General features: G+C 36.9%; 1 protein-coding gene across 9 annotated transcripts in view; it reads left to right on the top strand.

Annotated features, from left to right (window-relative positions):
* The window catches only part of CLIP4 (CAP-Gly domain containing linker protein family member 4), a 32,970-nt gene extending 9,510 nt beyond the window's left edge, over positions 1–23,460 (top strand). For all 9 annotated transcript variants that reach the window (XM_075147300.1, XM_075147298.1, XM_075147304.1 and 6 more), the window contains 11 exons: positions 3,214–3,332; positions 5,842–6,078; positions 9,401–9,536; positions 10,230–10,370; positions 13,018–13,101; positions 16,435–16,575; positions 17,007–17,141; positions 19,328–19,451; positions 20,246–20,310; positions 20,970–21,042; positions 21,653–23,460. In XM_075147300.1, coding sequence (XP_075003401.1) covers positions 3,214–3,332; positions 5,842–6,078; positions 9,401–9,536; positions 10,230–10,370; positions 13,018–13,101; positions 16,435–16,575; positions 17,007–17,141; positions 19,328–19,451; positions 20,246–20,310; positions 20,970–21,042; positions 21,653–21,974 — 1,577 coding nt within the window. In that variant the 3' untranslated portion in view covers positions 21,975–23,460. The remainder of the gene's footprint in view (positions 1–3,213; positions 3,333–5,841; positions 6,079–9,400; positions 9,537–10,229; positions 10,371–13,017; positions 13,102–16,434; positions 16,576–17,006; positions 17,142–19,327; positions 19,452–20,245; positions 20,311–20,969; positions 21,043–21,652) is intronic.

Raw genomic sequence — 23,460 nt, 5'->3', positions numbered from 1 at the left:
GTTGATAAGTGTGGAGTTTGTTTATCCATTATACATAAATAATTTCCAATTTCTTATTCTTTTAGTCAGCCTCATTGGTTCATTTTTCTCTTAACCTATTTTTTTGTGGTTTAATGCACTGATTCCATTGCTGGTTTTCAAACTTGAGCTTTGTACAAGGTGGTAAAGAAGTATCTAATAGAATGGAAAGCAAACAGGTTAATTCTAAGTTGTGGAGGACTAAGAGAATGTATGCAGAAAACCAAAGATGTAACTATTCTGGCAAATTCTTAGGGTTTTTAAGATTCCTTAAATATTGAGAAGTGGGGATTTGGCAATGCTGTGTGGCGAACTAGTGACTGAAGCAACTTTGACATGTTCGTTTTTCCCACTTCTTGGCTATCTGGAAGGTCATGTGTAAGGAACAGTTTGACTTTAGTGTTTGGCATAAATAGATAGTACCTTTTGGAATGATAATATGAAGGGTTGGTAATTGGAGGCCTATTTATACTAATGCAAATGGAAATACAGAAATTTGTTCCTAATTTGGTCAGGATATCAAAACCAGTAAGCAATTTTAATACTAAAATTGTAAAAATGTTAATTGTTCTACTGAATATCCTTCTGATTGTGCCATTTTGCAAAATTATTAATGCCCTTTTTTAGCTAGTTGTAGCTAAAGACTGTCTCAAAATTCTGAAAAGCTGATAGGTTTTTGGAGTACACAAGGCTTGCTTACCGCGTCTTGAATCATCATGGAGGTAATTGTTAAACAGTGCTGTTATTGGTATGACATGCTTAAGAGGTAAGAAGTTCAGGTTGGTAATAAAAGACAAAATAAGACTGCACAGTAGTTAAGTCCACATCACATTTCAATAGTCCGGTCTCCGTAATTTGCATCAGCAGATTAGGTCGTCTTTCAGACCTGATTTGCATTTGTTGTTCTCATCTTCTCCTGTGCAGTGCCTACATAATGGGTAGGAATTTGCTCAGATTTCCAAGGAAACCACTCTGGTTAAATGCCTTGGCAGTTGGCAATAAGCAGATGATTTTTTTTTTATCTCAGAAAATGTATGAAATTATTTGCCCTGTGACATGAAAACAATGGATGGTCTGAATTAATAGAAAGAATAATCTTAGCTCCATACTTGGTCAGGCAGTTTGCAGAGAAGGGAGGATGTACATTGAAGGCAAATATGCCTTGGATGGATCCGTACTGAACTAGAGAAAAAATGATTGTTAATGTATAAATAACTTTTCAGGACAGTGGTATACTGACTCTGAGACACCCATTGTGAAACAGCCAGTACCACAGATGTTTCCTTTTGATTTACAGCTAAACTATTTCCTTTATGACGCTCTGCAGTTAAATTCTTTATACAGATTTACTCCTCAATTGTTAGAGCAAAGAGCTAGTTTGATCTTAGATTTTCAGACATAGATTTTAAACATAAAAATTGATAAAGGCTTAAGAATTAGAAATGTCATGTGGTACCATTAGACAATGACTGTAACCTGCATGGCTTGCTAATGCAGACCATTACTGCATATTAATTTCCCCTAGATAGTTTGGGGGTAGTTACTGGGTAACATTTGATATATATGTGTTTCTTTTTATCATCTGTACTGTGCCAACTTAGGCCTAAAAAAAAGCTGTAAGAAAGCAGTGTTTAAAAACTCCAAGCATGAAGCTTTTAAGTCTGAGGAAGTCACACTAGTCTAATTAAAAAAAAAAAATCTACATGTTAGTTACTTTTTAAAATAGTACATACAACTGTTGCTGACTCAGTAGCTGACGTTAGGGATCAGTATTTCTGCAAATTGGTTCCTGTGTGTGCAGAAAATACTTACTTGATAGCCTTATTAAACATGGAAGTTTCAATGGTTGTATACAACTACACAGCTTCTACTCAGGTTTAAACTGGTAATGGTCTTTTGACATTTGATTTATAAAAGGTACATCTGCATACGTAGCTGTCGTTATGATTGCGTCATGTGAATGCAGTCTTTTTTCATGCGTGTGCCAATTAAATTTAAAATAGCTAAGTTTGTATTCATATTAGTGCAGTTGTAAAACTGTTAAAATTTGATCCCAATTCGTTATCTTTGATCTTTATAAAATTCAGAGTCAATCTTTATTAGTATGTATAAAGCTGACATATCTATATAGACATATATATTTATATATCTTCTATATATGTTGATGTTTTATTTGCCCCCAAAATATTAATTTAGTATAACTATATAAGGATGTTGATACGGTTGGGATAAACTTTGTTTATCACATTGTGAGAAGGGCTAGTGGTTTTTGGGACAGAGACTGATACTGGAAAATACTAGGAGACTGTATAGCCCTGAGGTGGAAAGTTTTATGTTCCTCACCAGTATTTCAAATTGGAACATTATTGCTAATACTTGTTGGCTTTTGGTTTGTGTATTAAATCAGCTGGCATTTTTAACTAACAGTCATATACATAACTGACTTAAACTGACATCTCTCTTGTATAGTTTAGGAGAGGAGCCAAAGGCTAAATAGACATTAAAACTCCAATGTTCTAGAGCAGTAATAACTTCATAGCAGATTGAAAGATGTATCGGGAACAACTGATGGAAATACATATTATGCAAAATCTCTTTTAGTCAAATGCAGTGCTCCATTTTCCAAACTATCAGTTGAAGACCTTTCAGAGTGCAATTCTTTGAAAACAAATTATAAAAATCACTAGCTCTTGCTTCATTCTTGGCCATTAGTAATTAAATCAAGGTAAAGCAGAGGTATAATCAGTTTTCCCTTGCCCCACTACGTGCTCACAAAGAAAAACAACTGATTGAAGATGCATCTCTTTTTAACATTTAATACCTAGAAGCAATAAAATATAAACATTTCTGAAACATTAATTTACACGCAAACCTAAAGTTACTAACTTGTTAATCTTAACACAGTAGATTGGGCATCCTGAATGGCAACAATTTTGCAGTTAAGTCATCAGTATTATAAAATGAATGAAAGTAAATGCTCATCTTCCAGACTGGTTCATGGTATGAATAAACAGATGCAGATAACGTTGATATTCTATGTAGAATTACTTCTCATACGCATTTAGTACATAAATAATGGTCTCTCTGTATAAATGTTAACATAAACTGTAAAAATGAATGTCCTCTCAAGGAATCTGTAGGGTGAAATGTTCACATAACAGACTTACATACCTCACATGTGATGTTTAATTGCAGATGTGGATGCCACCTGTAGTGATTTTGATTTTGGAACAGCTTTGCATATTGCTGCATTTAACCTATGTACAGGAGCTGTCAAGTGTTTACTGGAACATGGAGCAAATCCTGCCTTTAGGGTAAGGAGTTAGGTTGTAGATTCACCAAAAGGTGAAAAAAGTACCTGGAAAAATTGAACAGTCTGTCCAGGATTTTGGTTAGCTAAAAATGTGTTACATGGAGGGATAGTGCCTCAGAAAAATTATTTATAACTTGTGGTGGATGATTTTGTATGCTTTGTCATACTTGTGTGTTGAAGTTTGTGGTTTTGTGTCACAGTCTAGTTCATTAGTTCAAATAGCTTTCATGATGTTCTCCTATTTGTTGCTTGAACTTTCATTTGTTAATACTCCTTTCTGTCTTGCAACAGTTGTCATGGCAGTGGTGGATCTTTTCAGAAATACAGGAGTGTAATCTGTGACCTCCAGAAATGCAGCGTATTGCTTAGCAGTAAACTTAGTCGTAGCATAAGTAACTGATAATGAAGAAACATTAACTGCTCTGCTTACTAGCCAAATAATAGGCCTGAGTTGTAGTGTAAAGTGCTGCTATATGTGTCTAGCCACAGGTCTTGGGTTTTGATTGTTTTTTTTTGGGGGTTTTGTTTTTTTTGTTTGGGGTTTTTTGTTTTGGTTGTATTTGTGGTTCTTTTTTTTTTTAGCATGGGCAGTATCTCAGTTCTCCATTTTCAAATTTAGGTTTTTTTTTAATGAGAAATTATAATTGTTTTAAGGGTACTCAAAAGTCATTATTTTATGATGTATCACTGATGGTGTGAAATCTTCTGGAACATGATTGTTTGTACAGTTCTTCATGATATTCAATCTAGATCTCTTTAAAAACCCTGTTTTTCTTCTTTGTCTCGTTATTTAGTGTACATGTACATGTTTAAAGTTCTATGGCAGCTGTATGTTTAAGAGTCTGTTGTCACGGGGCATACTGCTTTGTAGTTACAAGCATTCTGAGCTGGCAAAAGGTGGCTCTGCCCTTGGGAAAAACAATCCTGTGCCACTCTGCCCACTTTTGCCTTCTTGCCTCTGCTCTGCCCCTACCTTGTGTTGACACGAAGATTTGCAGGGCAGCTGGTGGGCTGAATTGCAGGACTGATCTGACCGAAACAATCGCTGATGTGATGACTAAAATCTCAAAATAAACTCCCTGCTATATCCTGTTTTTAAGATGTGACTTGAATGGGGCTGACCTTTTACTTACAGAATGACTGTAGATTTTTAAGAAACGGTAGCTGTTTAATTCTTCAATCCCACAATAAAGTTCTGACCAGAAACAGTGCGTAAAGTTTGCTTATATGAGGACAGCAGAGTGTAAATGCTGAGTAAGGATTATAGTTTTCCAGGGTTGAGACAGGGAGATTTATACGGGGGTCAGGAAAGGTTGAGCTTTTAGCCTGTTTTTTTAAGAAAACAAAGCAAATACAATCTTGCTCTGCATCATTCCCTCTTTGAGCTTTTGGTAATTTCTGAGTCCAGGGGCTCAGTTGAGACAAATTTGGAAGACTGAGATAATTATGTTTCCACAGACTTTGTGAAAATTGGCAGGTAGGTGAGGATCCATTGCTAATGCCTTTGCTGAAGAAAGCGTAGGTAGAACTTGCCGTTGCAGCAGCCTGACAGCCCAACAGTGTACTTGCTGACTGGCCAGCTGGCCTCGAGTTAAGGTTAACTCCAGGTGAGCTGGTACTCCAACAACTCTGGCCTAGGGCGAGCGTCACACGGGACATATGGGGAATCACAGTCGCTGCTCTCTGGGAATGGGAAGTGTTTGGAAAGGACTCTGTCCTTAATTCATCTCTGATGCAATAGTCTGTATAGAATCATAGAATCATAGAATCATACAGGTTGGAAAAGACCTCTAAGATCATCGTGTCCAAACGTCAACCCAACACCACCATGCCCACTAAACCATGTCCCTAAGGGCCTCATCTACACGTCTTTTAAATACTTCCAGGGACGGTGACTCAACCACTTCCCTGGGCAGCCTGTTCCAAGGCCTGACCACTCTTTCAGTAAAGAAATTTTTCCTAATGTCCAATCTAAACCTTCCTTGGCGCAACTTGAGGCCATTTCCTCTCGTCCTGAACAGCTTTATTCAACTATATATATGAGACATCAACTTTGTGGATGCTATGCATGCAATATATATTATTTAAATTCTCTTACATTTGGAATAAGCCTCACCAAGGACTAAACTATACACTGGGTAAAGATAAATTCTTTGGGAAGTATTAACATTACAATATTGGTATTACAGACCAGAATTCTTGCTTACTTTTCTAAATCTGTGTTCAGGTACACAGATATATACAGGTGTGTTTTTCATGTGTTCTGAGTACTAATAATGATCTTTAGATTAAAAATTTTGATAACTTTGCACTCTTGAAAATAAGTTACTGTAAATGCTAGTTTATGTATCTAAGGATGTTTGGCATCCTTCTTTGAAAACGTGGATGCTTTTATAGTTGTTTATATTATAGGAAAAATATCTAATGAACTTCGTAAACTACTATGGTTTTGCCTAATCAGGTTTATCTTGCCACAACGTTAAATCCTGTGCTATGTTATGTTTCTACAGAATGACAAAGGGCAGATTCCAGCAGATGTGGTTCCTGATCCAGTAGATATGCCACTGGAAATGGCAGATGCAGCAGCCAGTGCAAAAGAAATCAAGCAGATATTGCTGGATGCAGTGCCTCTCTCATGTGACATCTCAAAAGCCATGATTCCAAACTATGATCATGTCACAGGCAAGGCCATGCTTTTATCGCTTGGCCTGAAACTGGGAGATCGTGTTGTTATTGCAGGACAGAAGGTATGATGAGCAACCTGATACTACCTTCCTAATTTCTGGGCAGTCAATTTATTTACCCCTTTGGAGACATACCTCAAATTTGAGGGTCTAAACCACTTTCTGGTAGATACGAACTCTGGATGGCAGTAAGGATCTGGTTACAGAAAGTAATAAGCTGAACAGTTATGTGTTAAAGAAAGTCACTGATATGAAAAACTGTTTTGACAGGCACAGGCTGCATTTTGTGTCTGTAAACAATTTTTTAACAGTCTCCTATAGTACATCAGCATGGCTCAGCTTTTATTAACATTTTTGGTGTCACATCAAAATGGTGGTAAAATTTACAGATTACTTTGTGAGTTGCCCAGCTTTCAGTTATGACTATGCATTCGTGAATTATCCTTCATAGTTTCCAGAAGGCGGTAAAAGAAAACTTTAATTCTGCTTAGCCTATAGTAACCCAATTTCACTGGTGCAATGCAGCTAAAATCTTTGAAGCGGTGCTGTGCCAATGGGGTTGTTACATGGTTCTGTGGAAGTATCAGAATGTAGCTAATACTGGCGCGGCTCAAATGTGAATAGCTGTTAAGAAACTACCTTGCTAGACACATTTTTAAAAATGTATTTGAAAAATGTAACATTGATACTGCAGTTAGTATTCATACCTTTTATTTGCTCTGATAGCAAGGGCTCTGAAATGATTTAAAGAGTGCTAGAACTCTTTTAGAGATTTCAGATAGTTTTCTGGAAAATATTGAAGGCATTTGTGAGCAAAATTTTATGTTTGAGTAGCTTTACCTTTAGTAATTTTTCCAGTATAACTTCAGATTTGTAATTATCACAACTGAAGTGTTCTAAAGTGAACTGCACTGAGAGTGCAAAGCAGCTTCCGTTCTGCATTTTCGTTTGGTGTATTCTTGAAATTGGGTCAGGAAAAGTGAAGGAATCACTAGCTATGCAGAAGGCATTTTAACTGAAGTACATAGAGGGAGCCGCTTATTCTTTAAAGACAGTGAGAAGTTCATGGAAGTTTCTCTTACAGAAAGCCATTGCCCAGTGAAAGCAAAGGGAGATAATGTAACTGCAAGTTCATGGAGGCTTTATAGCAAGAAAGGGAAGAAATTAGTCCTCATGTGTATCTTTCCTCCAAGTAAGGCTCATAGAACTGTTTGTACTGTAATGTGCTTACTGTGTATGGGTAAAGCTTCCTGGGTTTGTTACTTTTAAAAAATTTTTATTGAGTATGCTATTACAGTGTTTTTTAAGGAGTTGTTGGAAGCTAAAGGCCAGCAGGGCTTTCCAGCTAGCTTTTTTTAAGGGAACCAAAGCTGTCATATGGCAGGTGGGAAGGAGGAATGTAATTGTGCTTTTTGGTCTTCCTTTTCCACGTCTGCTTTCCTCCCTTCCTTTCTTTGTGCGCGAGGAGCTGTTCTGCATTACTCCCACGTCGTTTCCCACACACTTTCTCCATTTGTCTGAATGGAGAAGTTGATCTCAGCCCTGCCTTCCCCTCTCCCTTGATACTCATAAATGTGTGCAGGGTGGAGCAAAAGTGAGAACAGGATGATGAAAATGGTGCCCAATTCTTAACCTCCTCTTGGATCACTTCTCATTTCCGGAATATGGAAGCTGGGACGAGGGCACTGGAATGGCAGCATTTTTATGAGCAACTTTTATGGATTCCTGTTCTCTTTCCTGCTTCTGCGGTCTGCGAACGTATCAGCTTTAATGAAGCTTGAAAGCCAAGCACAGTAGATGCCAGAGGGAAAATGGATTCCTCTCTTGATTCCTGCTGCACCTGTCATTCTAGTTGTCTTACGGGGTAGAAAGCTGTGTAAGCAGGTGTTTATATGTACATGAGGTTTGGGGTCCCCCAGCTTCACCAGCTCATGCTCTGCTAGTTTATATGTTACGTGAATGGACACTCAATGAAACGTGAGTGCAGGGAAGCTAGTAGCTGGAAGAAAACTTTTCTCCTGTTCCTGCCATGTTTCTCATGTGCGAGATGTCCTCTGCTCCTTGCCTGCACAAGTCCTAGGGCTTGTGCAAAATTGGAGCCTCAGTTTTGCCATCTCCACCTCCAGTTTAAGATGCTGGTCCCTTCCCTCTGCTCGGTAAGTGCCCTTTGGCTGGTGCCTGGAGAGTGGAGGAATCTGTTAGGCTGCTTGGCCAAGCTTCCTCCGGCTGAATTTGATCTCTGGGTTGGTACCTAAAAAGTCTGGGTCTAGATTAGTGTGATATACCTACCTATAACAATCAAGTTTAAAGGAGATCTTCAGACTAAAAGAAGAACAGGCTCTGGGTCACATTTATTTCTTTACAGAACATTAAGAAAGAGTAGCTGGAAGGTTTTATAGTAAAGAAAGAAAATGATTTCTGTCTATTTACTCTCTGAGGGCTGGATTAGACAGTGAACTCACAGTAAAAAATGAACTCATGGTAGTAAGGTCACATGAGATAATGAAAACTGAGCAACTGAAGGATCAAAGGTTTTTCTTACTAAAACTCATTTAAAATTCAAATACAAAAATGTATTTAAATCAGTGTTAGTTATTCCTGTTATGCATCTCTGTTAGTTATTCCTCCCTTGTTTGGTTGAAGTGTGTGAGCTTATAATGTATATTTGTGGAGACTGAGGTCCACCAGCAAGACTGGTCTGTCTTGATATTCTTGATATACTTACCTGTTCAGAGGCTACTTAGTATATATTGAAACAGCAAAAAAATGTTGTAACATTTGCTGGCTTTTAAAATTTCGTTTAATCATAAGGAGGCGAATAAAAGACTTACTTTCCAAAGAAAAAATTAAGTATGCTCTGAAGTTTACTCTTTAACCTTTGCAATATATATATAACTATATATATTATATATAGTTATGTATATATATTCATATTTATACATACACAGATGTATTTATAGAATTTTTTATCTAGCGTTTCCATGGAATCTTCAATTCAGCAAGATATCTAGCCATGATTCTGGAACTATTGCTGTGGAAGACACTGAAAGTAAAACTTCTCGTTAGGCATATACTCCTGTACCTTGCTGACTTGAGTTGTATTGTATAGTGGTGCTTACTGTCTAATTCTTGTCTGTTATGAGATAACCATTGCTTTTGTTTAATACAAAAATATATGCAGAAAGACTAATACATTTTGGAAAATGCATTGGCTGGCACTGAAAGATAGGAATGTCAAAAATCAAGGGAGATTGTTATGTTTGTATTTCTCTGTTCCGTTCAAAAGCTTGGAGATGACTTGTTGTCTCCTTTGTAATCTATACTACGTTCTCGTAAACAATACTTGTGTAACAAAGTAATTCTGTGTTGATGCTTTTTGCTTTAGGTTGGTACATTAAGATTTTGTGGCACAACGGAATTTGCCAGTGGCCAGTGGGCTGGCATAGAGTTGGATGAACCAGAAGGAAAGAACAATGGAAGTGTTGGAAAAGTCCAGTACTTCAAGTGTGCACCGAAACGCGGTATAACCTTTAACTTTTTCTTACATTTTTTTAAAACCTGAATTTTAAAAAAAGTATTGGAAGATACGACCCTTTTGGGAGAATAAAAACAGATAACAAATTCTGTTGCTTTTCTTTTTAATGCTTTGTTTGTTTGGTTTTTTGGTTCTTTTCACTGTTCCTAGTGTTTTGGCTGCAACTATTTGCAAAACCTCTGAAACAACCAACCAGTCAAAATTTCTGGTTATTTCTGGTTATTTCCTTGAAACTGTGAGATAATAGCCTTTCCTGTTTTTCCATGTGTATTGTTGAAGCTATTTGTTTGTGTTGTAACAATAATGGCCATGTTTCTTTACTTGTAGTTGTTTTCTAACTTCCAGCTTGAGGTATTTTAATTGATATTTCATAGACAGTCATGATACACAAAGTCTTGCTTTTTGTAACAGTGGAGACTGCATGTTACCATTAGGACAAAGATTCTAACTGATAATTTTACTGAATTACTGTATTCAAGTTGCTTGATAAGCCTTTTGGTTTCACTGTTCATTTGAGCTAGTCCTCCCTACCCTACAAGTGCTTTGACAGCACAGCAAGCCGTGGTCGTGGCTGAAAAAAAACCTCTAAATTAATTGATGTAAAAGATAGTAGCCAGAAAGTTTTGTTACATTAATATTACTCCTGGTTCTTTTTTGGCACATACAATCTTCCCTCCAGGTATCTTTGCACCTCTTTCTAAAATAAGCAAGGCTTCTGATCACAAAAAAAGCTCTGTACGAAGTTCTTCCATGCGGTCTTCACCTTTGGTCAAATCCAAGAAAATAGATGTGACGCACATAACTTCCAAAGTGAATTCTGGTGAGTATTTTCTTGTATGTTGAGATAGGATTGAGATACTAATCTCCAAGAATTAGCACCAATCATGTAAATCTTGGTATTAAAATACTTGTTTGGAATTAGTTCATCACTTGGGATGAGAAGGTGATATTTATTAACTACATGTTCTTATTATTAGAAATTCAGTAGCCTTTAAACTACTACTGAAAGGACATTGTGTGTAGTTGCTTAGTGATTGTAGTCTTCTGATGTACTAATAGAAGTCTTTATATGCTCTTAAAAAAAAAAGTTCACCACAACATTTATTCTTGAGCCTTCAAAGTAATTTCTGGTTGGCTGTGATATCAGTTAAATCAGTCTAAACTTAACGTGATTTCATTTACTAAGATCTTCCTGGGTAACTTGAAACATCTCACTGAAATCAGTGAAAATCTAGAAATCTAGAAATCTAATCTGTATACAACTTTATGTATAGAAATTGAAGAAATTCAATTTATTTTCTGGCAAAATGATCGAGAAACTATTTAACTGATTGTGTTTCATCTGCTCATTAAGTTATCTGAGTAAAACCAGAGGCAAATTAGAAGAGAAAGGATGTCCTTGTAATATGGCCTCTGTCTACTGATTGGAGTTACAGGCTCAGTCCCTGGCTCTGGCTTAGTCTTTTAGTAATTTATTCAAATTACTTAATCCTTCTGTGGAAGTTCCCTCCTTGTCAAGTAAGAATGATGCATCTTTTCTGTCTGTTTAGGTTCCAAGGTGTTTCGAGTACAGACTCTCTCTTCCCTGCTGTGTACAGTCCCCACCATGCATAATCTGGCCCCATGCCTGGCTGGCTACATAATAATGTCATTAAATATATTACATTAACTTTCCTTTTGCCTTTCGAACCCTGTTTAGGTGACTCATACTAAGGCAGCACAGCTTAAGGGATGGAAGATATGCATACATTCTCATCAAGTTTACTCAAGCACCCTAAACCACTCCACTCTTCACCAGTAATATGCAGGATGTAGAAACAATGTGCCAGGCTGGTAGAAGAGATGCATTTTGGCAGAATTTTGGATGATTTATGTAACTCTTCTCTACATAGATTGAGGGGGAAGTAAGCCCTAATTATGGGTATTTACAATTAGCACAAGATTTAAGCTATTTATAAATGGACATCCTGCATAAAATGCTTGTCAGAATAATCGGTTTGTTAGGAGTATTGCTCAGGAACAGACCTAAGCTGACTTTTTGTGTTAAATATTTTTCGATGTTTGATTCAGTTTGTTGTGAACTGTTTGTAACTCATTAAACTATAATGGAAAGGACTGTTTCCTTTGTCACAGACGGTGTGTTCCAGACTGTTTAGTCATAAACTATCTTTTCTGTCATAAAGGTGCATTTGTATCTTTGTAAATTTTACACATTTGATACTTGCTTTAGGTAGAGATCAGAGTGAGTTATGCATCATCTGCCCAGATTACTTACATCCACTAACAGTAATCTGGAAGCTGCCATTTGTAAGAAGTTTTTGCGTTGAAAGGTCCATTAGAATTGATGTGCCTGGCTGATTCACTGGCTGGAGTGGGAGGACAAAGCTGCAGAGGCAGAACTTTGTTTTGCAGTGTTTACGTGCATCACCAGATTACATTTCTTTCCCTTAAACTTCATTCCTGCAATACGCTGGTTTGTAATGATCCAAGAAAAATTAATACGCTTTTTGTAGATACGGTTTTAAGCTGCAAAGTAAAATATAATACTGTATAGAGATTTTCAAATTTGATTTGTTTCTACTGAATTTGAATAATTCATCAGATTGATGATAATAGGTCTTTTTCAAGTTTTTAGAAAAAGGATTACTGTGATCAAATTGAGAAATGTGTTATCAGTCACAAACACTGGTTTTTTGATCTGATGCTTTAATGACTAAACCATAAAATTGTCGAAAATACAGTACATTTGCAAACTAGTTCAGTCCCTGTAGCTGAATTAAGCCAAGAGATGTACTTAAATAAAAAAGATGTGTTTCTTCTTTCATGACAGGGAGGGGATAAATCATAGATAAGCTTGCTCTTCATTGAGTTAGGGTAGGAAACTGTCAGAAATGCAAAATGACTGTTCAGAAATTATAATTTATGTGGCAATACTAGTTCATATGCATATCACAACATTGCTGCTCTAAGAGGCTCTTAAAAATCATATTGGCATACTTCATTATTTGTAGACTGAATGAAGATTTGGTCTCAAATCTCTCTCAAAACTTTTATGTGTAATCTTTAATGCAGAAATTGTGAAATTAATACTAGTGAATAGTATACCTTAAGTACTAGAAAAGTGAATGTTGTGTATATAATAGATGTAAATGTTTGAAAGATTTAAGTAAAACTCCTTCAATATAAACATTAATATTTTGCAGACAATTTGTTTCTTGTTTGGCAAGATAGTTTGGACTGTTTTAATGCATTAAGGGCTTTAACGTCTGTGTTTATCCATCAAAACAATTCTGCAGTCTTGTTTTACCCATTTATCAAGAGTCTAAGGAACTGTACGGTTTTATCCATTTTATCCATGCATCCATTAATCTGCAAATCTGTCGAATTGTTTTTGTACATGACTTTCCTGTAAAATTATTTTTCATTGTTGGGATGTATATATTTAATTGTACATATTCTTTTTATAGGCCTAAATATGGCAAAAAAAGACAGTGCTTCTGAAACCAACTTTATGGCTGCTAACAGGGGAAAAACTGTACCTGCAAAAGACGGTAACTAAATTTTTTTTATTGTCTAACAGCTTGAGAAAAACTTTGGGTAGAGCAGAGGAAGTATTATTACTGCCTTACCTCTGTAAAAGTCCTGTATCTACACCATAAAAAAAAGTTGCCTTGCCTGTCTGTATTCAAGTCGCAAGCAGGCTGTACACATTTAGTTTACTAAGAGTAATCTGAGTGGATGTTTGGCTGGCATTCTGTGTTGGTTTGGTAGCAGCTTCTGTCCAAATACATGGACAAGAATATAGACAAGCTCTTAAGGCTGAAAGCTGTCTCTTAGTAAATGATCTTACAGATGATCTGCAGAATTATCTTCTTAGGTTTCTGAGGGAGACCTTTTGCCCTTTATCATGACTGCTTAGATTTTGATGAAGAACTGTGCATGTATTCTGTTGGAATTTTTATTCTCTTCTATATCTCTATGTTCAAGCTTGTATGATAAAGTATTACCATCCAGGAGCACTTAACAGTCTTGGCATTGTATCAGGGAAGACTCATAATAACAAACTTCAAATATGAAAAACGAAACTCTAGCTTTTTAAAAATTTCCTTTTACATATGAATCATTCTCTGCAATTATCTAGTTTCAGAATTGGATAGTGACTTCTACTACATCAGTATTTTGCGTGCTGAACTTTAAACATCAAGGGACCTCACTTTCAGGAGTGTCTTTAACAAACTGTAAAAATTGGGTCTCCTTTGAGGTTTTGTCCATAAAATCATACTATAAGTGTTGGTAAAGGCAGTATTTCTTTGAAGTAATAATTTGAAGCGTGGCTTTGAATATACTCTTTTCGAAGAAAAGCATCCTTTTATATCCTCTGTCAGTGAACAGTAGTGAGGAAGAGACTTGGGGAAGAGACTAGTGTAAGGTATTTAAGCACTGTCCTATAGGGTACTTTTTCAGAGGTGAGCTAAAAAACTCATGTAGACAGAGTTTTCTCAACATCTTGTTCATGGAGGACACTCAATGGTTTGTTGTTCAGATTCTGGTCACACAATGAAATTAATTGTCAGTACAGTGTCTCAGTTTAATTGCGGATATCATATTGTATCATCAATAGGACTCCAAAGGCTTTGCAGGCTGTGAGTGATGTGGAGTGAAGCCTCATTTTGGGATCTAGTGGTTTGGATGATACTGCCATAAGGCAGGTGCAGAACCTCTAGGAAAATCCAACATCCAACTTAGAAAGTAGCTGTCAGTAGCTTGTCGAACAGGAAGGCTATTGCAGCTTGGGGTTTTCCTGGAGTTTGTGCTGCATCTGGTAATTTGCTTTTTTAAATCTTTTTTTTTTTTTAATCTCTATCTAGGGATAGAGAGTCTGTTCGTGAAATACGCAGATGATGCCTGGCAGATAGTTGACTGGCTTAATATTAAAAAAACCCCAACCCCCCAAAAAACCCCTTGATAAATTGGAAAAAAGATCTTGGGGGGCGGGGTGGGGCGGAAAGATGGAGAAGAGTAAGGACAACTACAAAGTTATGTAGCAAGGCTGCAACAATCAACTGTATAAATACGCCCTGGGAATGACATGCCTGGTAATAGTTTTGTAGAAAAGGACACGGGAATATTGAGTATTACAAGGTAAAGGTGAGTCATCTATGTCATGCTGTTGGAAAAGGGGAAACCTACTGGAATGTATAAAAAGGAGTGTCAGCCTTGAGATACACGAAGCGACCTGGATGCTTTACTTGGCACAGGCCTTAGCTAAAACACTGCGTCTAGTTTTGGACACTGCACTTCAAAGAAGATGTGAATCAACAGGAGAGAATTCAGAGAAGACACCACAATAACTGGAGGTATAGGAGAAAAGACTGATGGAATTTGTGGTTGTGTGATTAAAAAGACAGAAGATTAAACAGATAAACCAGGAAGCTTTCAAATACAAAGAGCAGTATAACCCATTCTGCATGTGTAACGAGAGTAAGAAATCTTGAGCTAAAACTCTGGTAATTTAGGATTTATATTAGGGGGAAGAAGCCTTGTTACAGTACAGATAATTATGTGGTGAAATATGTTGCTGAGGAAGTCCCGAGATCTCCCTAATGGGAGGCTTTTAATACCAGGTCAAACACTCACCTGGCGGGAGTGATACAGCAAGTAGTTGTTTTGCCTGATGGAAGAGGAATGGATTATAGGACCTGCTGAAGTCCCTTCTGCTCTTCCTTCTCCCTCCTCATGATTTCCCATAAAATGAAGCATTTAATTACTGGGTTAGTTTCTTTTAGTGTCTGTATTGCTGCATCAGCAGTTTTTGTTGCATTCATGTAAAAGTGCTAGGTGCTCTGACCTCCAGTGAATCCATCGCTGGACTGACTTCTAAATATGGACTTGTAGTATGTTTTAGCAAACGCACACATATATTTATACCTTGGACTTGGAGTTGAATTTTGCCTGTTTAGTCACCATTTATTTAGTAATTTGCATTTTCTTCATTGTAGCATAGCTGCAGCCAATATCTTTAGGTTTCTGTTCCCAGCTTTTGCTTTGACCCACTGCATTTGCCCTTCTGCAGTTCTTTACCGTTTTGCCAAATTGGAGGATTAAATTATATTGAACACACTAACCCTGTGTCGGTAACGAGGTGCTTTGCGAAAACTAATGAATTAAGCCTCTCGGAATTCTGGAAAGTTTGATAAGCAATATTATATTAGTTTTTCACATTGAGAAACTGAGGCATAGACATGTCTTGCTGTACCCTGCCTTGTTTTGGGGGGGTAGAAGGGGGTAGGAAAGGGGAGAACTGGGGAGAGCCTTGAAAATAGAGGGAAGCTGAACATAAGTCTTATCAGACAGTTTAGACATCAGGGTTTGCAAATGGAGATAAAAGTGATTTATTTCCCATTCTTATTTTATAGTACAGATTTTAATATTAATACAGTATGTAATGGAATATAGTAGGCTTTAATCCAGACAATAATTCACTCACATAATATCACCTTCCTTCCACTTCTCATCAAATCTTTAATAGGCTGGATGCTGAAAGTGTGGTGGTATGATCTCTTATTACTAAGGCTCCCATATTTTAATAAATATGCTTGAGACTGTTCAGAAAAACTTCCATGGAGTAACAAAGAAGGGGCTTTTGGAGACCTCTTCCAGCACTAAACTATCACCTTATTCCCAAGGCAGGGCCAGATGCACCTATGTCATTCCTGACATAGGTGTAAATGCCACTTAACAACTTCTAATTTTGGCTCTTTACTTTGTATTCTGCCCGCTGTGGAGAACAGATAACTACCTTCTTACAGAAGCCTTCCCTTCTGCTTAATCTGTCCTTTTCCGAACATGATCTCTGAAGGACTATTTCCATTTATGTCTTTTAGGTTGTCCTGTGTACAGCAGCTCTTCCTCTTCTACCACCTCCTTGGAAGGCAAACAGAATTACTGCAAGAAGCGGAACTCAACCAGCAGCAATAAAAAAGCAGTGACTAGAGCGTCTTCTGCCTCATCTAAAATCAGTGCTGGTATGGTCTGTTAATTATTGAGGTGTGTTTTCACAGGTGGAAGTTCACTGCTGTATTGAATACTTACGTAGAACTACTTGTGCTGTTTCAGAATCTGAGATAGCTCAAGACAGACCCTTGGGAAGTAGTTTAACTATAAACTCAAGTTTGGCAACTTTTTAAAAAGTTTTTTAGAACATCTTCAAGAGGAAAACTCTTCTTGTAGTTGGTCACTGTACCTTTCAGCTGCAGAGAAAAGGCTTAGTCCAGTTTTCATGCTGAAGCAAAGCAATTCTTTGTCTAAGCAAAATTTGCAGTGTGTTGCCATGTGTTAAAGATACGCTATGTTAAAGATAGATTATTTACCAATCAATTGGCTCACTATTTAAGACTTTCTTAAATTTTAAAGATAAAATGTCACTAATTTCAGATTTTGTTCTTCTGTTGAACAGGGTTGTATAGTTCTTCTCCGGCTACAAGGAAAAATCATTTTGATGAAGGAGAAATTCAGGTTGGAGACAGAGTACTGGTGGTAGGACAGAGAACAGGCACTGTTAGATTTTGTGGGATGACAAAATTTGCACCAGGTATTTGCAATACTCTTTGCGTGTGTTGTAGAATCAATATGGAATAGCTTACATGTGAGCATGCGAACATTAAGAAAACTCCATCTTTTTCCTCACTTCCTCCAAAAAAAAATGTAAATTTACTGCTTTGTTTCAAAGTTCTTTCTCTATCCTATGTTTCATTGCATATTTTTTACTTTAATGCAACTGCCAGGAAAAAATAATGGTTTAAAATGTGACTTTTACTCTACTAACATGGCTTAATTAGGAGAAATATTTTGATGTTGAAATTGTAAGTATTTTTACAAAGCTTTCTGAAAGTCCTCAGTTTAGTCTCCAAAGTGGTATATAGTTTATCGAGATCACATGCCTTGAGTCTCTACTTTTTGTAGTAAGCCTTTCTGACACAGCTCATCTCTTACAGTATTCTTCTCATGTCATATACCTGTCTCGTTCTTATCTTCTTGACATCTTTAGGAAGGTAATTGTGAACATTTAAATCTTAACTAACAAACCTTTAGGTCACAGGACAGATGAAAAGTTACAAGCATCTCAAAAAGCCCCAAACTCCACCACCATTTTCTCATCTTTTTCCCTTTCAGCTCCTCCCTCCCTTTCCCTTGCTAAAAAACACATTGCAGTGCAGCCAGGTGTTTTCAAATGGAAGCAAGTTGTTCCAAATTATGGAAACTAATTTCTGAATACTATTTTTTTGTAACCAAATTCTGTGTTCTTTATGTCCTTATCTATAATCTTCTTATTGCAAAAGTAATGCAAAAATAGTTGGTAAGTATTGGTGTAAGTACCTAGTTTAAATGAGGTCCATTTGATTGATATGTAAGTGGCAATACTTTGACTTGACACTTGGTGGCATCAATATTTTAAAAAAAATGTTAGAATGACAGAATGCCAGATTGTGGTACAAGGTACATACTTTTTTTCATTCTCGCCCCTTTCCCCAATTTCATTGTAGGCAGTCCTTGCTTAAGATATTGCAATTAACTGATTCTACACTTTCAAGTGATCACTCTTACCTTTATGTTGTTGCTTACAAAGTAAACAATGAGAAAAGGACTGGTTTTCCAATTTAGTATAACGTGTAAAATCAGAAAGCTGTTCGACAGTGTAAGTCTCTCCCCCCAAGTTAGGAAACCCTCTCCCCCCAAGTTAGGAAACAAAATTTTTTGGAGAAAAACATGGTATCGTAAGAAGTGAGGATGGAAAGATCACAAATCTTCACCATTTGCAGAAACAGTAATTTATAGAAAATGTAACAGATGCATTTTTAAGTATGTCAATTTTAATATGTATCAAAGCTCTGGAAGTTACCCAAACTTTATTTCGTTTGCTGCAATGCAGATCTTAAAAACAGGACGGGGAGAACTTCTGATGTACCGAGCCCTTCTAATTCATAAGCTGTCATTCCTGCGTTTCTTGAGCTGATAATTAGAATTACCATTTTATCCAGTGCCTTGGTACCAAGTGACTTGAATTAAATTTTGAATCTTTTGGGGATGGATAGCATAAGGAGTGCTAATGGAGTATGAAATTTAGCACCTTTACATAATTAGCTCACATTTATCACAGGTTATGAATGATCAAGCTTATTAACATCTTGATGCCTATTCAGTGTTCTATACGAGATGAATTGCTGGCCAGTTACGAGTCCTACACTCTTCTCTCAATATCATGCAACCAGGCTTGCAATTTGTATTAATTATAACTTGCTAGATGGAGAGAAGGAATGAATTAATATCAAAACTTTAATTTTACTGTTGATGATCTCAGACGAGGCATAAGCCATGTGATCAGAGGTCTGAAGAGGGAAACTTGAACCACCACTGCTCTTCTTTCCTGTCTCCTTTTTCTCAAATAGCCACTGTTATATTCAGTAACGTTCTGTTCAGCTTTAGTATATGTATCAAGGGTTTTACCTTTTCTATATTAATTAAAATGTCAATAATTTTCTCAAAAGCATATAAAAATGCTGAGGTAATGCTCTTTAGATTTATTATTATATAAATTTTTGCATAGTTACATAGATAATAATAATAAATATATCTATTATAAAATAGCTATCTAGACAGTTTCTAACTGAAAACTGTTTTCCTTGATGTGGGTGAATGCCAACTGTACCAACTGTCTAGATGAAGAAAAGCCGTGGTGTTTTGTTTGAAATACCATGATTTTACTGTTTTGAAATGTAGGATTCTGGTGTGGAATTGAATTGGACAAGCCTCACGGGAAGAACGATGGTTCCGTGGGAGGCATTCAGTACTTCAGTTGTCTTCCCAGATACGGTATATTTGCACCACCATCTCGTGTACAGAGGTAAGCACTGAAGCTGTTGTAATGTTTGTGTTGCCAAACGCTTTCTTAATACGTTTCCAGTGGGAAGCGAAGTTTTGCAGCAGGTATGGAAGAAATAAATGTTTTCTTCTGCTAATGGAAGTTTATAACCTCCATTAAAAACCTGGTGGGTGTTAGATGAGCTTTTTGAAAGCAGAGTATAAATTGCAAATGCAGCGCGCTCTGTTTCTCTTGCAGCCACTTCAAGTATTTTCATTCCAGGGCCTCCGTTTCTGATACAGTCTGTGTTCATTAAACCTTACTTTCATGACCCGATCCTGATGCGCTGAGCTAAATTTGGTTATAAAAGGGAGTTGCCCTTGGACAGGACTGGAAATACTACTCTCATTCCAGCTAACGGCACAGAGGAACAAAAGCATCCACCGCTTTATTTGTAGTCTCTTTGTTAGGTTTCAGGAAGAACATCCGAGGAATACTGTGCTCTTTCCTCCTGTATTTGTATCTGGTTACTCTGCCAGACATGTTCTTGCTTTTCTTTCCTTGGATATCCTAGGTCAGCCAACCTGTTAAAGAACTTGCCTCAAAATCATACATGCTCTCTTGCTGAGTAAAAGGCAAATAACTTGGATAAACTAGTTTGCTCCAGGCACCTCGTACATACCAGCCTGATTACAACTGAAATGTTAGTGTCTCTTGGGGGTGGATGGAGAAGGGAAAGAATCAGAACTTAATAACATTTGACAAGAAGGACTCCAGCAGGAGGTTTGTTCAGAGTTGGGTTGAAATGACTTCTTCATTGTGTTATTGCTTTTCAGACTAACAGGTTCTCTGGATTCTCTCGCAGAGACTTCATCGAGTAAAATAAATCACACTTTTCCAGGTAAGACACTGTGATTTGGCTTAGGTAGCCTACCGCAGGCTACCATTCTACAACCAGAACCTACAGCCCCCTTCTCCGAGAGCACAATAGATTTTCAAGGAACCCAAATGCCAGCCAATAGTCTGGCTGGTTCCTTCCTAAAAATGTAGCCTGCAGGAGGTACTGTGAAATACTATGTTGTTATTAACCCTATACTGGCAGAAGTAATTACATCAGAGTTCAGATTGTTGACACTCTTCCCTTATTACTGTATTGCATTCTAATCAGAGTTAATCATAAGTTGAACCTGCTCCTTAATCTAAATTGACATTGATGATCAGTCTAGGGGGCGGTCCATATGAAATTGCTAAAACTTCTGTGAGATACCCGAAGTAGTTATTTTTCTTTTTCCTTACCTAAGCTTTTTGTGAAAAAGCTGCTTCAAATTACCCTTGTTTGGTTTGTTTAATTTCATTTCTGTCCTCTCTGAAAATTTGAACATGTTAGGGACACTTACTTTCATGAGAAGTTTCATCACTTAATTTCCACATTGAAGGGGAGAATGTGTAGCAAACGTAGTAGAAGCAGTATAAAAGAAAACACAAAGGATTTGAGTTCATAAGGGTGGGTTTTTTTTTTTTTTAAGAAGTCCTACACAGCTTATTAACCTTTCTACTTAGGTTTTAGACGCAGTCTAAGCACCACTTCTGCAGCTTCGCAGAAGGAGATAAACAGAAGAAACTCCTTTGTCAGGTGAGTGTCGAGTTTAAAATGTTTGGGTGGACTGGCTGTTAGCTTTACTATTTCTTGTTCAAAAGAAAATATGCATGTATAATATCTAGACCTTTACATGTTCATTTTTTTTTCTTCCAAAATGGACCAGTAGTAGACTATTTTTCCATGGGTATCCAGGAGTACAGTCCTTGGATTCAGGTTGGCATTAAAATTGTGCATATTCTCCAAATTCTTGTATTTTCACACAGCTGGGTGAAGTTCAGAGGGTCTTGTCAAAGGACTTCACTTTGTCCTGGTGACCCTGACTGACCCTTGCATGTTAGAAGTTGTTGTGGCTAAACTCTTTCAAACTCCAGATAAAATGCTTTGTATTGCTTAATTTACCAATACTATCACCTATGGCAAATATTGTAGATCCTAGCATCAGGTGAAAGGAAATTGATTTTCCAAGTATTTCAGACTGCCATGTGTACTAGCCTGTTAATGTTATTGCATGTTTTGCTAGTGACATGAGATCAAAACCAATTTTTTTTTTTTAAAAGGGAGTTGAGGTTTTTTCCATGCGCTTCACTGAATTACAGATTTGCCCTGGGTGTTTTATACAAACAAGACTTTTTTTCCTAACTAGATCCAAGAGCTCTGTGTTACGGCGCAGCTGGAGTAATACCACTACAGCTAACACTGAGGGACCAGTGAAGCTGCATGAAGGCTCTCAGGTTCTTCTGACCAGCTCCAATGAAATGGGGACAATCAGGTACATTGGTCCTACAGACTTTGCACCGGGGATATGGCTCGGGCTGGAACTCAGAAGCGCCAAGGGGAAGAACGATGGCTCGGTGGGGGAAAAGCGCTACTTCACCTGTAAGCTGAACCACGGGGTCTTAGTCCGGCCTAGCAGAGTAACCTATCGTGGGATTAATGGGGCAAAACTTGTAGATGATATTTGCTGAGCCAAAATGTGCTTGTACGATAGGAAATAAGTATTTAAAGCACACAAGACCCCCATCTAGAATGCAAACTTATTTTTAAATTATTAAATCTGCATTTGTATTTTGCATATATATAAGTATATATGTATGTGTGTGTATATATAATATATATTTTAATATATATATAAAAAAAAAAAGACGAAAAAAGTTCAGTTCTGTTTCTCTTAGTGAAACAGCCCTTGCCTGGGAAGGTTACTGCAAATGCATCTTGGGTTTGAGATGCTATATTATTTGAATAAGGTTCCAGTTAGGGAATGCAGGTATCTCCAACCTTCTCTAAAGTTGCTTTGTGATTCATGCAGTATTTAAATGATTTTCCTCCATGTAGTGATAAACTGATAATGCTTTGTGCATTGCCTGCTTTTGACAGAGGAGGTGGTTAATGAGTGACATTAGTCTGGTTACCAAGCACTTTGTCAATTCCAATAACAGCTGCTAGCAATAAGAAAGCAAGGAAAAAAAAAAGAGACTCCTTTCCAAGCAGTTGTGAAGTATTTTTACATTTTATCATTCAGATCCCTCCTCTTCTTTCCCCCTCCTATTCTCCCCTCCAGAACACAAAAGGGCTGATAAATATAGGTATTTATTTGCAGCTATCCTAGTGAACAGCAACAATTAAATAAAAAGCCTTTAAAAAGCACAAATATGCTGCATGTCAATCTGTAGTAGAAAGCACTTTTTGTTGTATGCATTTGTAGAAAGAGCTACGTATAAGCAGCACTCTTTAAAATAATGCACTTTGCACTCTCCTGGAGAGCCTTCCCTCATTTTTAAAGACTTTTTTTGTTTGGTGTGCTGCAGGCTATAAGTATCACAGTTTTTAAATGCAAATAAACCGGAGTGGAACTATACATAATAGCCTCATCATATATATTGTCTGTATAAATACAGCATGGTAATTCCTGCCAGTGGTATGGATTATATGCAGGGTTTTCAAGCAAGCTGTTAACATTATTTGATTTGTTTGTGATAAGTTTCTTTTTGTTTCCTTCGGAACAGTTTCCACTATAAATTTCTTGTAAGAGTCTTATAATAAATTAAGGATAGTTTTAGGTACAGCATTGTAACACACCTTGATGTGACATTGTTTGCATATCAGCCTTTTAAAACAGCTAATATTTTGTCCATGTTTTAAACATATAATGTATTTTAATTGCTCAGCATGTGTAAACATTACCTTATCAGGACGGTTTTGTGTTGAAGAACAGTCATTATTTTATTCTTAAATGATCTGCTTGCTCTTACCTACTTGAAGAAATGACACTTTAAATTACATCATAATATCCTATTTTTAGACAAAATTCTGCTGCTGTTATCTTCTAAATATTGCTGTAGCTATTTTTCCAGCACTGTATTTAAAATAATGTATATTGTAGTCTAACTTATGGGAATTTTTAATTGAATATAAAAACTGTAAATTTTGAATGTTAAAAAAAAAAAAAATCAA

The sequence above is a fragment of the Calonectris borealis genome, chromosome 3, assembly GCF_964195595.1.
Source record: "Calonectris borealis chromosome 3, bCalBor7.hap1.2, whole genome shotgun sequence".
In the NCBI taxonomy this organism is placed as follows: domain Eukaryota; kingdom Metazoa; phylum Chordata; class Aves; order Procellariiformes; family Procellariidae; genus Calonectris; species Calonectris borealis.
Note: the sequence above shows the minus strand (reverse complement) of the source record. Positions and strands in the feature narration are given on the sequence as shown.